The sequence below is a fragment of the Heptranchias perlo genome, chromosome 10 (genome assembly GCF_035084215.1).
Source record: "Heptranchias perlo isolate sHepPer1 chromosome 10, sHepPer1.hap1, whole genome shotgun sequence".
NCBI lineage: Eukaryota > Metazoa > Chordata > Chondrichthyes > Hexanchiformes > Hexanchidae > Heptranchias > Heptranchias perlo.
The window spans coordinates 31,888,153-31,904,477 of record NC_090334.1 but is presented as its reverse complement, the minus strand read 5'-3'; the positions used below and the strand labels follow the sequence as shown (position 1 = coordinate 31,904,477).

Here is a 16,325-nt window from a genome sequence, read left to right as displayed (position 1 = left end):
AATACAGTAGCCAATTTGTGCACAGCAAGGTCCCACAAACAGCAATGTGATAATGACCAGATAATCTGTTTTTAAGTGATGTTGGTTGAGGGATAAATATTGGCCAGGACACCGGGAGATCTCCCCAGCTCTCCTTCAAATAGTGCCATGGGATCAGGTGGGGGACGTACCTCACCTAAACTTCCTCAGTAAAACTTGTGGTCAGATAATGAAGTTTTACCCAGAACCTCCATAATAATGTTGGCATTATTCTAGAGACAGAAAATAGGAAATAAACAGAAAAAAGGAGAGAATTATAAATTCAAACTTCACAATAAGTAGTGGCTGTTTCCACTCCCTATTGCAGAATTTGATCACTAACAGTTATTTTCCCTTTCAATTACATGATACTAGGGGACTGCTTATTTGGCACAAACTGTAACAACAGTGCTGCAAAATGAACAGGTGATCTAAACATTACTAATAAGATTTTTTTTCTACTACTTTATGAAGTGACATCCATCATTTGATGCACAGCTACTCTAGGTTTCTGAGTTATTTAAATTTAATATGTATAATAATTTTTATTTTTAAGTGGTATAAACACAAATATATCAGGGATAAATCTAATAGGAAGACCAAATATCATAGCATAACTGACATGCATCCCACATAAGAGGACCAAAACACCACAAACATATCAAAAGAAACATAAAACAAAGGAATTTGATCTTTAAACGAATTCATTTTCTCCTACATTCGTGAAAAAGATACATTTTGTGTCTGTAGACAGAACACTGATGTTTTGAACACTGAACAGAATTGTCCCCCAACAATCATGAATTACAGAAGAAAAATTCTGCATCAGTGACATGCCTTAACAAAGTTAGCCAGCTTCTAGCATACAGATAAACTGAAAAAAATACTCCTCACAAACTTAAATATTCAAAGTCTCCATTTGTAAAAAACACACAAATTAATAATCTTTGTTATTTTGTGCACACTAACTTTCTTCCCTTGAATTAGCTTTTAACACAGAATAATGAATACCTAACACTGACTACAAGCAGGTTAACTGCAGATTTCACATGAAGCCAGCTTTTCATGTTCCTGGACATATTGGATTGCTTGGGCTCACCATATAGGAGACAATCAAAGAGGCTCCCTTACAGGTATGTCCCACTCCCATCTAATTTACTTCTATGCGATTCACCCAGACAATACAATGTGCCCAAATGCAGCAATAGGAAAATCTGTTCCGTGACATCACTAGCCACTTCATTTCAAGCATCATCTGAAGCCCATGGTTATCCACAAAACAAAACCATTCGTTTCCACACCATGTGCTGTAGTACAAGTAAACATTAATTACTAGTTTAATAACCATTCAAAGCCTTCTATGTGAGAGTTTAAGACAGTTAAAATATATGCAGTGAAACCTGTCTTTTAAGACTCCTTCAATGAAAGGCTACCTGGAATATGCAACCGCAGTATTCCGACTAAAAAGTCTCTCGCTTCATGCAATGTGCCTCCAATAAGGGGCCACTTGTTTTTAAGAGACAACTTTTCCTTGGTATGACAGGTGGGCCTGAGTGTGTGGTGTGGTGTAGTGTAGGCATGCATATTTGCAAATGTGAATGTAAGACAGAAAGATGGGATTAGGCTTCCACTTTTACAATGGGAACTAAATCAGTCTTATATGCCATATGTTATGGCATGTTCTATATAATTGAAGTGTGGTATTAGTAAACATATTCAACACTTATGAATAAATAATTGGCAATTACCAGGTATAGTATAGATATAAAGTACGGAAACACATTTCACACGGATAAACTACGTGAAGCAATTTTGTTTTTCCCGTTGACACATTCCATGGAAGACGGAAAAATTGAAGAACTGCCTGAAGAACTACTGCCTTCAAATACGACAGAGCAATAAACAAACGATAACAAACGTCCGGGGCTGGGGGAAGGGGACGATATTGCTCATTCAAAAAACATTAAGATGTTTAGCAACGATCAGCAATTCCGCCACCGGTAACTCCACCTATACTACTGGTTTCACATCCAGATAATGAATCCCAAGTCGTGTCACAGCTGAAGGGGCGTCTCTCTCACTCTTAGGCCGGACACAAACCCAGAAGAGTAAGTGGCACCCGGTGAGACTCGGGGCAGGAGCCAGCGGTACACCACCAGTCTATTATTCTCCTCTCATTCTCCCACACATTGACTCTGTAAATGATCTCTCAGTGCGGCCGGGGTTATCAATCGCTCCTCCAGACTGTATAGCGGCCGTTAAAGATTGTTGTTCAGCGGTTACTCACCAATCTGCTTCTCTCTCACGGACGCCGCCATCTTTACTTGGGGTCTCTGTGTGACGCGCCCCAGGATGACGTGGCAGCTGCAGTTCGGAGCCCTTCACAGCACCGTAATGAACCTAATAGCCCGCCCACTAAACGACTTGTACGCAGTACGTGTATTTGTGCACCTGCTGGAATGAAAAGAAGACTGTTACTTATCCAACTGAAATATGAATTAAATTACATACTAACAGTAAGTCACCAGACCGGGATAGTGTACATCCCAGAATACTGGGGAGAGATCATGAAAGTACTACCCATAATTTTCCAAAAATCTTTCCCAACAAGAATTGTGCCAAAGGACTGGAGAATGGCAAATGTTCAAGAAAGGTGAAAACAATAAGCGAAGAAATTATAGGACATTCATACGTACCTCAGTTGTGTGAGTCAATAATATGTGATGAAATTAATGAACATTTAGACATGGATTTGTAAAAGGTAGGTCATGTTTGTCTAATGAATTCTTTGAAGAAATCACAGATAAAGGGAAGGCAGTAGATGTATATGAATTTTCAGGAGGTATTTGATAAGGTGCTAGATACGAGGCTTGGTATTATAGGGAATGTAGCTGCATGGATAAAGAGATATCTAAAAGTCAGAGTACAGAGTGGAAGTGAATGGATGTTCTTCAAATTAGCAAGATACGGTTAGTGGTATAACCCCAGGGATCTGCATTATGATCTCCTTGGTTTTCCAGTTATATCAATAATTTGTACGTAAGCACAATAGTAATATCAAAGTTTCCTGATGATACCAAATTAGAACACATGACCACTGTGGAAAAATGCAGGAGACTGCAAAAGGACATTGTCATTTTAGCAGAGAAGGCAAATAGGTGACAGATAAGAACATAAGAACATAAGAAATTGGAGCAGGAGTAGGCCAATCGGCCCCTCGAGCCTGCTCCGCCATTCAATAAGATCATGGCTGATCTGATCCCAACCACAAATCTAAAGATCACAAGAAGTCGGAGCAGGACCCGGCCACATAGCCCCTGGGCCCTCTCCGCCACCCACAGGGCATTGACCGATCCGAACTCAGCTTCATGTCCAATTTCCTGCCCGCTCCCCATAACCCCTAATTCCCTTTACTTCTAGGAAACTGTCTATTTCTGTTTTAAATTTATCTAATGATGTAGCTTCCACAGCTTCCTGGGGCAGCAAATTCCACAGACCTACCACCCTCTGAGTGAAGAAGTTTCTCCTCATCTCAGTTTTGAAAGAGCAGCCCCTTATTCTAAGATTATGCCCCCTAGTTCTAGTTTCACCCATCTTTGGGAACATCCTTACTGCATCCACCCGATCAAGACCCTTCACAATCTTATATGTTTCAATAAGATCGCCTCTCATTCTTCTGAACTCCAATGAGTAGAGTCCCAATCTACTCAACCTCTCCTCATATGTCCGCCCCCTCATCCCCGGGATTAACCGAGTGAACCTTCTTTGTACTGCCTCGAGAGCAAGTATGTCTTTTCTTAAGTATGGAGACCAAAACTGTATGCAGTATTCCAGGTGCGGTCTCACCAATACCTTATATAACTGCAGCAATACCTCCTTGTTTTTATATTCTATCCCCCTAGCAATAAAAGCCAACATTCCGTTGGCTTTCTTGATCACCTGCTGCACCTGCATACCAACTTTTTGATTTTCTTGCACTAGGACCCCCAGATCCCTTTGTACTGCAGTACTTTCCAGTCTCTCGCCATTAAGAAAATAACTTGCTCTCTGATTTTTCCTGCCAAAGTGCATAACCTCACATTTTCCAATATTATATTGCATCTGCCAAATCTCCGCCCACTCACCCAGCCTGTCTATATCCCCTTGCAGGTTTTTTATGTCCTCCTCACTCTCTACTTTCCCTCCCATCTTTGTATCATCTGCAAATTTTGATATGTTGCACTCGGTCCCCTCCTCCAAATCGTTAATATAGATTGTAAAGAGTTGGGGACCCAGCACCGACCCCTGTGGAACACCACTGGTTACTGGTTGCCAGTCCGAAAATGAACCATTTATCCCAACTCTCTGCTTCCTGTTCGATAACCAATCCTCCACCCATGCCAGAATATTACCCCCAATCCCGTGATTTTTTATCTTAAGTAATAATCTTTTATGTGGCACCTTGTCGAATGCCTTCTGGAAGTCTAAATACACTACGTCCACTGGTTCCCCTTTATCCACCCTATACGTTATATCCTCGAAGAACTCAAGCAAATTTGTCAGACATGACTTCCCCTTCATAAAGCCATGCTGACTTTGTCCTATTAAATTATGCTTATCTAAATGTTCTGTTACTGTCTCCTTAATAATAGACTCCAAAATTTTACCCACCACAGATGTTAAGCTAACTGGCCTATAATTTCCAGCCTTCTGCCTACTACCCTTTTTAAATAACGGTGTTACATTAGCAGTTTTCCAATCTGCCGGGACCTCTCCTGAGTCCAGGGAATTTTGGAAAACTATCACCAAAGCATCCACAATCCCTACTGCCACTTCCCTCAAGACCCTAGGATGGAAGCCATCAGGTCCAGGGGATTTATCCGCCTTGAGTCCCATTATTTTACTGAGTACCATCTCCTGAGTGATTTTAATCGTATTTAGCTCCTCCCCCCCGAGAGTCCCCTGTTTGTCCAGTGTTGGGATATTCTTAGTGTCCTCTACTGTAAAGACTGAAACAAAATATTTGTTCAGCATTTTTGCCATCTCCATGTTTCCCACCATTAATTTCCCGGTCTCATCCTCTAAGGGACCTATGTTTGCCTTAGCCACCCTTTTTCTTTTTATATAACTATAGAAACTCTTGCTATCTGTTTTTATATTTTTTGCTAATTTCTTTTCATAATCTAACTTCCCTTTCTTAATCAATCCTTTAGTTACTTTTTGCTGTCTTTTGAAGAATTCCCAATCTTCTATCCTCCCACTAAGTTTGGCTACCTTATATGTCCTTGTTTTTAGTTGGATACTATCCTTGATTTCTTTACTTAGCCACGGATGGCTGTCATTTCTTTTACACCCTTTTTTCCTCAGTGGAATATATTTATTTTGAAAGTTGTAAAATAACTCCCTAAATGAACACCACTGCTCATGTACCGTCTTACCCTTTAATCTATTTTCCCAGTCCACTTTAATCAATTCCGCTCTCATACCATCATAGTCTCCTTTATTCAAGCTCAGTACGCTTGTTTGAGAATCAACCTTCTCACCCTCTAATTGGATATGGAATTCAACCATGTTGTGGTCGCTCGTTCCAAGGGGATCCTTAACTAGGACATTATTAATTAATCCTGACCTCAATATCCAGAAGGCAAAATGGTGAAAGGAATTATACCGTAAATTGTGATATTCTTAGTGTGGAGGAAGAGAGAGGTCTGGGGGTCAGATACATAGATATTTAAAGGTAAGAGTACAGGTAGGAAAGGTCTTAAAAAGAGGCAAATGGAATTCTGGGTTTTATGCACGGGGCAGTAAATATACAGGCAAGGAAGTGATGTTGAATTTATACAAGATATTGGTTTGGCCTCTGTTGGGAGTATTATGTATAATTTTGGGAATCCTGTTATAAGAAGGATATTGGAACCATGGAAACAAATGAAGATTCACTAGAATGATACCAGGAATGAGAAATCATAATTATGAATTATGAATTAAGAATTGGGATAGAGAAGGTTGGGGGAATCTAGGAACAAAGGAACAGGAGAAGGCCATTCAGCCTCTCCAGCCTGTTCCATCATTCAGTTAGATCATGGCTCTTGACTGCATCTTGACTCCATTTACCTGCCATGGTTCCATATCCCTTGCCTAATGTAAATCTATCAATCTGTTTCGAAATTTTTAATTTACTTCGCCTCAATAGCTCTTTTTGGTGAGGGGGTGGGGGAAGAGTTCCAGATTTCCACTTCCCTTTGTGTGAAGAAGTGCTTCCTGACACCACCCTGAATGGCCGAGCTCTAATTTTAAGGTTATGTCCCCTTGTTCTGCACTCCCCCACCAGAGGAAATAGTTTCTCTCTATCTCCCCTATCAGATCCTTTAATCATCTTAAACACCTCAATTAGATCACCCCTTAATTTTCTATACTCAAGGGACTATAAGGCTAGTCTATGCAACATGTCCTCATGATTTAACCCTTTTATCCCCAGTATCAATTCTGGTGAATCTGCCCTGCACCCTCTTCCTAAGGTGCGGTGCTTAGAACTAAACATCCCCATGACATTTAATGGCATTACCATTGTGGAATCCACCATCAAGATCCTGGGGGTCACCATTGACCAGAAACTCAATTGGACAAGCCACATAAATGCTGTGGCTATTAGAACAAGTCAGAGGCTGAGTATTCTGTGGTGAGTGGCTCACCTCCTGACTCCCCAAAGCCTTTCCACCATCTACAAGGCACAAGTCAGGAGTGTGATGGAATACTCTCCACTTGCCTGGATGGATGCAGCTCCAACAACACTCAAGAAGCTCAACACCATCCAGGACAAAGTAATCTGCTTGATCGGCAGCCTATCCACCCTTAGCGCACCATGATTGAAATGTGTACTCTCTATAGGATGCACTGCAGCAACTTGCTAAGGCTTCTTCGACAGCACCTTCCAAACATGCGACCTCCATCACCTAGAAGGGCAAGGGCAGCAGATGCATGGGAACACCATCACCTCCAAGTTCCCCATCAAGTCACACATCATCCTTTTCAAAAGATACCACATTGTAAACTCATGACTAAGGTCGGAGCATGTGGAGTCAGGGGACTGGTAGCATAATGGATAGCAATCTGGCTACAAAACAGATAACTGAGAGTAGGGGTTAAGGATAGCTACTCAGACAGGCAATAGGTGGGAAGTGGTGTTCCACAGTGATCGGTGCTGGGACCACTGCTGTTCACCATTTACATTAATGATTTGGACTAGGGAATCGGAAGTACAATTTCAAAATTTGTGGATGACACCAAATTGGGGCATGTAGTTAATACAAAGGAAGAATGCGTTAAAATGCAAGAAGACATTAATTGACTTGTCGAATGGGCGTGTAATTGGCAAATGAATTTCAACATAGATAAGTGTGAGGTGGTGCATTTTGGTATGAGGAATAATGAGGCCATATTCTGCATGGATAATCAGACCCTAAATGGGGTAGAGGAACAAAGGGTTCTCGGATTACAGATAAATCACTAGAAGTAGCGACGCAGGTTAATAAGGCCATAAAAAAGGCAATCCAAGCACTGGGGCTCATTTCTAGAGGGATCGAATTGAAAAGCAGAGAAGGTATGTTAAACTTGTATAGAACCTTGTTTAACCTTACACTTAAAGTACTGTGAACAGTTCTGGTCTCCATATTATAAAAAGGATATAGAGGCATTGGAAAAGGTGCAAAAAAGATTCACAAGGATGATACCAAAACTGAAAGGATAAACTTATAAGGAAAGACTCATCAGGCGGGGGCTCTTTTTTCTAGAAAAGAGAAGGCTGAGGGATGACGTGATAGAGATCTTTAAGATAATGAAAGGGTTTGATAGGGTGGACATAGAGAAAATGTTTCCACTTGTGGGGGAGTCCAAAACTAAAGGTCATAAATATAAGATTAGTCACTAATAAATCCAATAGGAAATTCAGGAGAATCTTCTTTACCCAAAGAGTGGTAAGAATATGGAACACACTACCTCAAGAGTAGTTGAGGCAAATAGCATAGATGCATTAAAAGGGAAGCTAGATAAACACATGAGGGAGAAAGGAATAGAATGGTGTGCTGATAGGGTTAGATGAAGTAGGGAGGGAGGAGGCTTGTGTGGCATAGACCAGTTGGGCCGAATGGCCTATTCCTGTGCCTGTTTCTCGACTTGATGGGCATGATTTTTACTTGGAACCAAGAAGAGAGGGGGTGGGTAGATTTTCATGTGAGAAACCCAGAAGTGAAGTGAGCGTGTCGGAATTGTGCGATTGCAACTCAATTGAAGGCAATAAATTTCACTTTCGGGTTTCACACCCGGCAGCCAGCCTGACTGATAGGCTGACTGCCTGTCTGGTGAGAAATCAGTCGGGGAGAGATCAGAGTCCTTGGGGCTTGATGGGGGCAGGAGGCAATTGCCGGTGTGGGGGGCGGGGGAGGGGTGGGAAGGAGGGAGGAGGCAAGAACTCGGTGATCGAGGGGAGGTGGTGAGAACTTGGCGATCGCTGGGGGTGGTGTGGGGGGGGTGGGGAAGTAAGAACTCAGTGATTGTGGGGTGGGGAGGAAGATGAGAACTCAGCGATTGTGATGGGGGGTGGTGGAGGTGTGCACCCATTTAACAATGGAGACCAATAATCACCTATCAACTATAATCCTTTCAAAACTGAAAGATAGGAACAGGAGTAGGCCATTCAGCCCCTCAAGTCTGTTCCGCCATTCAATTAGATCATGGCTGATCTGTATCTTGACTCCATCCATCCATCTTGGTTCTGTAACCCTTAATACCCTTGCCTAACGAAAATCTATCAATTTCAGTTTTGAAATTTTCAATTGACCCAGCATCCACAACCTTTTGAGGAGAGAGAATTCGACATTTCCTTTACCCTTTGTGTGAAAAACTGCTTCCTGATTTCAATCCTGAAAGGCTTAGCTCTAATTTTAAGATTGTGCCCCCTTGTTCTGGATTCTATCACCAGAGGAAATAGCTTTTCTGTATCTATTCTATCAAAATTCTATTATCATTTTAAGCACCTCAATTAGATCACCCCTAAACCTTCTAAACTCACGACAATACAAGCCAAATTTATACAACCTGTCTTCATAATTTAACCCTTTAAGCCCTGGTATCAGTCTGATGAATCTGCGCTGTACCTCCAACAAGGCCAATACAGTATATATGTCCTGAGGTGCAGTTTCCAAAACTGAATGCAGTACTTCAGATGAGGTCTGATCAAAGCGCTGTACAACTGAAGCATAACTTCTTCCTCTTTGTATTCCAGCGCCCTTGAGATAAAGGCCTACATTCCATTAGCCTTTTTGATTACTTTTTGTACTTCTCCACAGTTCTTGCCATTAAGAAAATATTCCAATTTGTCTTTCATGGATCCAAAGTGGATGACCTCACACATCCTCACATTGAACATTACAAAACCCTGGTTAGACTGCACCTGGAGTACTGTGAGCAGTTCTGGGCACCGCACCTTCGGAAGGACATATTGGCCTTGGAGGGAGTGCAGCGTAGGTTTACTAGAATCATACCCGGACTTCAAGGGTTAAGTTACGAGGAGAGATTACACAAATTGGGGTTGTATTCTCCAGAGTTTCGAAGGTTAAGGGGTGATCTGATCGAAGTTTATAAGATATTAAGGGGAAGAGATAGGGTGGATAGAGAGAAACTATTTCCGCTGGTTAGGGATTTTTAGGAGTAGGGGGCACAGTCTAAAAATTAGAGCTAGACCTTTCAGGAGTGAGATTAGAAAACATTTCTACACACAAAAAGTGGTAGAAGTTTGGAACTCTCTTCTGCAAACGGCAATTGATACTAGCTCAATTGCTAAATTTAAATCTGAGATAGATAGCTTTTTGGCAACCAAAGGTATTAAGGGATATGGGCCAAAGGCAGGTCTTTGGAGTTAGATCACAGATCAGCCATGATCTTGCAAATGGCGGAGCAGGCACGAGGGGCTGAATGGCCTACTCCTGCTCCTATGAACTCCATCTGCCAGTTTTGCCCACTCACGTAATCTATCTAATCTAAGTCCCGTCTTCGCACTGAGGACACCATCCAACGTGTTGTGTGGCACTACCACCGTGCTAAATAGGATGGATTCAGAACAGATCTATCAAAACTGGGCATCCATGAGGCGCTGTGGGCCATCAGCAGCAGCAGAATTGTATTCCAGCACAATCTGTAACCTCATGGCCTGGCATATTCCTCATTCTACCATTACCAACAAGCCAGGGGATCAACCCTGGTTCAATGAGGAGTGTAGAAGAGCATGCCAGGAGCAGCACCAGGCGTACCTAAAAATGAGGTGCCAACCTGGTGAAGCTATAACCCAGAACTACATGCATGCTAAACAGCGGAAGCAATATGCTATAGACCGAGCTAAGCGATTCCACAACCAACGGATCAGATCAAAGCTCTGCAGTCCTGCCACATCCAGTTGTGAATAGTGGTGGACAATTAAACAACTAACAGGAGGAGGAGGCTTTGTAAACATCCCCATCCTCAACGATGGAGGAGTCCAGCACGTGAGCGCAAAAGACAAGGCTGAAGCGTTTGCAACCATCTTCAGCCAGAAGTGCCGAGTGGATGATCCATCTCGGCTGCCTCCCGATATCCCCATCACAGAAGCCGGTCTTCAGCCAATTCGATTCACTCCACGTGATATCAAGAAACGACTGAGTGCACTGGACACAGCAAAGTCTATGGGCCCCGACAACATCCCGGCTGTAGTGCTGAAGGCTTGTGCTCCAGAACTAGCTGCGCCTCTAGCCAAGCTGTTCCAGTACAGCTACAACACTGGCATCTACCCGACAACGTGGAAAATTGCCCAGGTATGTCCTGTCCACAAAAAGCAGGAAAAATCCAATCCGGCCAATTACCACCCCACCAGTCTACTCTCGATCATCAGCAAAGTGATGGAAGGTGTCGTCGACAGTGCTATCAAGCGGCACTTACTCATCAATAACCTGCTCACTGATGCTCAGTTTGGGTTCCGCCAGGACCACTCGGCTCCAGACCTCATTACAGCCTTGGTCCAAATATGGACAAAAGAGCTGAATTCCAGAGGTGAGGAGAGAGTGACTGCCCTTGACATCAAGGCAGCATTTGACCGAGTGTGCCACCAAGGAGCCATAGTAAAATTGAAGTCAATGGGAATCAGGGGGAAAACTCTCCAGTGGCTGGAGTCATACCTAGCACAAAGGAAGATGGTAGTGGTTGTTGGTGGCCAATCATCTCAGCCCCAGGGCATTGCTGCAGGAGTTCCTCAAGGCAGTGTCCAAAGCCCAACCATCTTCAGCTGCTTCATCAATGACCTTCCCTCCATCATAAGGTCAGAAATGCGGACGTTCGCTGATGATTGCACAGTGTTCAGTTCCATTCGCAACCCCTCAGATAATGAAGCAGTCTGAGCCCGCATGCAGCAAGACCTGGATAACATCCAGGCTTGGGCTCCTAAGTGGCAAGTAACATTCACGCCAGACAAGTGCCAGGCAATGACCATCTCCAACAAGAGAGAGTCTAACCACCTCCCCTTGACATTCAACGGCATTACCATCGCCGAATACCCCACCATCAACATCCTGGGGGTTACCATTGACCAGAAACTTAACTGGACCAGCCAAATAAATACTGTGGCTACAAGAGCAGGCCAGAGGCTGGGTATTCTGCGGTGAGTGACTCACCTCCTGACTCCCCAAAGCCTTTCCACCATCTTCAAGGCAGAAGTCAGGAGTGTGATGGAATACTCTCCACTTGCCTGGATGAGTGCAACTCTAACAACACTCAAGAAGCTCAACACCATCCAGGACAAAGCAGCCCGCTTGTTTGGCACCCCATCCACCACCTTCACTCCCTTCACCACCGGCGCACAGTGGCTGCAGTGTGTACCATCCACAGGATGCACTGCAGCAACTCGCCAAGGCTTCTTCGACAGCACCTCCCAAACCCACGACCTCTACCACCTAGAAGGACAAGAGCAGCAGGTACATGGGAACAACACCACCTGCACGTTCCCCTCCAAGTCACACACCATCCCGACTTGGAAATATATCGCCGTTCCTTCATTGTCGCTGGGTCAAAATCCTGGATCTCCCTTCCTAACAGCACTGTGGGAGAACCGTCACCAGATGGACTGCAGCGGTTCAAGGCGGCGGCTCACCACCACCTTCTCAAGGGCAATTAGGGATGGACAATAAATGCCGGCCTCAGCAGCAACGCCCACATCCCATGAACGAATAAAAAAAAAATGTCCCTTTGCAACTTCCTGCTCCCATCTACACAACTGTGTCTCCTAACTTTGTGTCATCTGCAAACTTGGATATACAACTTTCTATTTGTTAATCCAAATCATTAATATATACATATATATATATAAATGAACGAGGGGCTGTCCACACATGCATCAATCACTTGCTTGATACATGAGTGAGCATGATTAGCACTTGAATCTCCTCTTCCTTGAAATAGTAGCAGCAGGTTCACGAGGATGCTGCACTGCAGAGTTCCCAAAGCATAAGAGGTAATTAGATGTCTGCATTGTAGCTATCTGGCCATCACTTTCCTGCTCCTAGCAAAGAAAATCAGCATGGATTTGTGAAGGGTCATGTCTGGCTAATCTAGTTCAATTTTCTGAGGAGATCACTAACATGGGGGACAGGGGAGTGTTTATGGATGTTGTCTATGGACTTCCACAAGGCATTTGATAAGGTTCCACACAAGAGAATTTTAGCAAAAATAAAAGTGCATGGAATTGGAGGTAACCTTGTGACATTGGTTGGTAATTGGTTGGGAGGTAGAAGACAGGGTAGGCATAAAGGGACTGTACTCTCATTGGAAAATGTGACAAGTGGTGTTCCCCAGGGATCTAGACCCAGCTTTCCTATATCACACCTTTAAATGTACTTTATAGGCTATAAAACACTTTGGGACATCCTGAGATCATGAAAGGCACGATATAAATGCAAGTTCTTTTATTTATATATATGTTGATTTAAAAAAAACACATTTATATAGCACATCATCACGTCCTCAGCATTTCACAAAGCATCTCCTAGCCAACGAATTACTTTTGAAGTGCAGTCACTGTTGTGGTGCAGGCAAACATGGCTGTCAATTTCTGCACAGCCCAGTCTCTCAAACAGCAAATGAGATGAATGATCAGTTTATCTGTTGTTTTTGGTGGTGGTATGGTTGAGGGAGTAATGTTGACCATGACACTGGGCCAACTGCTCTTCAAGTAGTGCCATGGGAATTTTTCCATCCAGCATAACAGGCTGACAGGACCTTGGTCCAAAAGATGATCACCTCCAACAACACCCTAAGTACAAGACTGAAGTGCCAAACTAGATTATGTACTCAAGTCTTGGAGGGGAATTTGAACCCACAATCTTCTGATTCAGATGAGAATGCAGATACTGCAGCCTTCCCTATTCTAGCCTGGAAGGGAAGCAGAAGCAAAGAAGGAAGGAAGTTTCAAGCTGGTGGTGAACTTGTCTGCCAGTGACAGTGCTGTCCTTAGGGTGCAGGTTGGCTTTTGGTCTGCACTGGCTCCTTGCTAACTGGAGTCTGCAGAGGTAATTGCCCTCAGGAATTGCCGGGTAAGTGTGCGAGGGTCTGCTACTACAGTTGATAGCATAATAACAGGTGTAGGCAGTTTATCATTAGTGCTACTATTCTCCATGGCATGCCTTTCACAATATACCACTTCAACCACAAAAAACAATTTTAAAACCAATGCACATCACTAATTTTAACCACATGACATGAAAGTTTATTCTTCCACTCCTGAAGTCTTGCAAATGCTTCAATTAGTCAGCTTTTTGGTGATTCTGCATTCACATACATTTAGCTACTTTTATTTCCAATATAAAACAAAAATCCACAATGACATTATACATGTTAAGCCAAGAGAATATGGTCACTCTCTGATGTCTTCATCTTACTGTTTCTCTTCTGCTACTTCGCTTAACGTTTTAACTTTTTTCCTGAGTCCACCTCTGCTTCTCTGTCTTTCTTTTAGGTGGTGGGTGGTATTGCATAGCATGGTGGGGAAAGGGGCCGCCAACAGCTGCAGGCTGAATTTGGGGTGGAGCTGCAGGGGAAACGTGGCCCGCTGTGGCTCCCTTCCCATACCTTAATTCTTTCTTCCCCCACATCGTATAACGCTTCACCTTCCGATTGATTCCTAACTCACATTGATACCCTTACCTCTTCCCGTGAACTACTCACTCAACTCCTATATCTCCCTCTCCGCCTTACTCCACTGTCACTCACCTCACCCGTAGTCTTCCATTTACTCCCAAGGGTGTGCAGCAAGAGGCCAGAGGCTCCCCCACCGTTTCCCTCAAAGAGGCTTTGTTTGCTTTCAAAATTTAACTTGCGTAAAAAAAATCAAATTAGAATGAAGACTGTGTATGCCCTTCTCTATCTCATAGGTGTTAGAAATTAGAATGTGTCTCACAGGCACAAGGAATTAGCTAAATGTCAGCAAAACAAAGATGTAGGGCCCCAATTGCAAATCTCAGGTACAAATGGGTGGAGAGTGCGGTGTGCACAGGCATTAAGCGGCTTAACCTGCAGTCTATAAAGGGCCCAGGAAATTTTTATTTTTGTGGGCCGTAAGTGCTCTTCCAGGGCCCACAAAAAAACTCCACTGCCAGCCTGTTTGAGGCCCCTTGACTGGGATCGCCACCCTCCTGCCTGCCAACTGGCTCAGCATGGGAGTCAACCGATTTCCTGTTGTCTCACAACGAGCAAGCTGCAACAGGGTATCCCTTTTGGCACCTGCAGCTCACCGGCTGCATTTAAATGAGACCCGAACGCCAATATGGTTCAGGCCTCCCGTAGCTGGCTTTGAACACGCAGCACGGCCACTCCACGCCATGGCACCTGTTTCGGACTGGAATGGAATTTCTCCCCTCTTCTCTTCTGACGCACTATGAGCAATATCACAAGAAATCAGGTAGTATACTTAAAAAAAAATTAAAAGATGCAAAACAATCTTGTTTTTGTAGGTGACACTGGCAAGGCCATTCCTAGTTGTGCTGAGGGCACCAAGAGTTTACTCAAATATTTTTCTCATGCTGAGCAGCAAAGCTACTCCCAAGCTCCTTATGAACTGGAGTGATACATTAGACCTACAAAATCTGTAGCAAGACCAGGAGTTGAACACAAACTCTTGTTACTGTATCTAGCTTATTATGTATGTTACAAACTCTTTCATGACCCCCTGAACTTCAGAAAGTGGTAGAATAAGCACTCTATCAGAAGTGACTTCGGCTATAAACTACAGGACATGTTTATTTAAAAAGCACATAAGCTGTAGACTATATAACAGATTAAAGTTGTTTATAGAATTTCACCTAAACTTCTTCAATACATAAACATGATCCTTCACTAATTCTCTCCATAATAATAAACTGGGAGCAATGTCTATACCATAACTTATACAAAGGGTTTTATTGGACCCATGGGGTACCCTATCCCTTTCCCAATGGCCACAGAAGAACTGATGAACTGGAACTGTCAGAGATACACTTTCCATTATATCTTCCATCCCCTTTTAAGTTCAACCAGGAGCACAGGATATCAAATATGTAACTCTCACAAATTGCACTAGACTGTGTCACATCCACAGAATTTAAAATACAGAGGGGATGCTTGCTAGTTGGGAGTACGCTTTGAAGTCGAAAGCTGGGATATCGAACAACAAAAAGGTACCTTCCATAATGCAAACATTTAGCAATTCAACACAAGGGTTTCCTGAACCTTTCAGATGCAAGACAACTATCCACTTGCATATTACTGAGCACTTTATCTTAGTTGGATAGATTTCAGGATAAAGCCAGCAGTTTTCAGTAAATGGTTGCTACTTGCTTTGCAATCAAAATGTATTTACATAGGAATGTGTTTGAAGTGGCCTTTTGCATACCAGACTGTAATGTGCATTCTCTGCAGCTTGGGGAAAGCAAACCAAATGTTAAAGTGACCAGTCACATTTCATAGATAGATATTAATATTTATAATTAATATTTACACCTCAATCCACTATTTGTAACGGAACAAATGCCAAATTTAGGGGAAAATGCATTGAAAGGGTACTGGATAAATGAAAATTAAATAATTAGACAAGAACTGTCTACCCAAGAGCTCCTTTGCATTTAGAGCTTCCCTTTTTACCCACGCCAGGTAAGTGTGTACAGCAGGGCAATCCGGTCTTAAATGGACAGGAAAGCGAACTGCATGTTATTTAAATATATTGAAGGCCTATAATGACTTGGTATGAGCATGTGATTGACAAATGAAAATAGACCTAATAG

The 16,325-nt window shown here is 43.0% G+C and overlaps 1 protein-coding gene across 1 annotated transcript in view; it reads right to left on the bottom strand.

The window, feature by feature from the left end:
* The window catches only part of scfd1 (sec1 family domain containing 1), a 136,016-nt gene extending 133,608 nt beyond the window's left edge, over positions 1-2,408 (bottom strand). Inside the window, exon 1 of the mRNA XM_067991389.1 lies at positions 2,306-2,408. Coding sequence (XP_067847490.1) covers positions 2,306-2,336 — 31 coding nt within the window. The 5' untranslated portion in view covers positions 2,337-2,408. The remainder of the gene's footprint in view (positions 1-2,305) is intronic.
* Between the last annotated feature and the right edge of the window lie 13,917 nt (positions 2,409-16,325).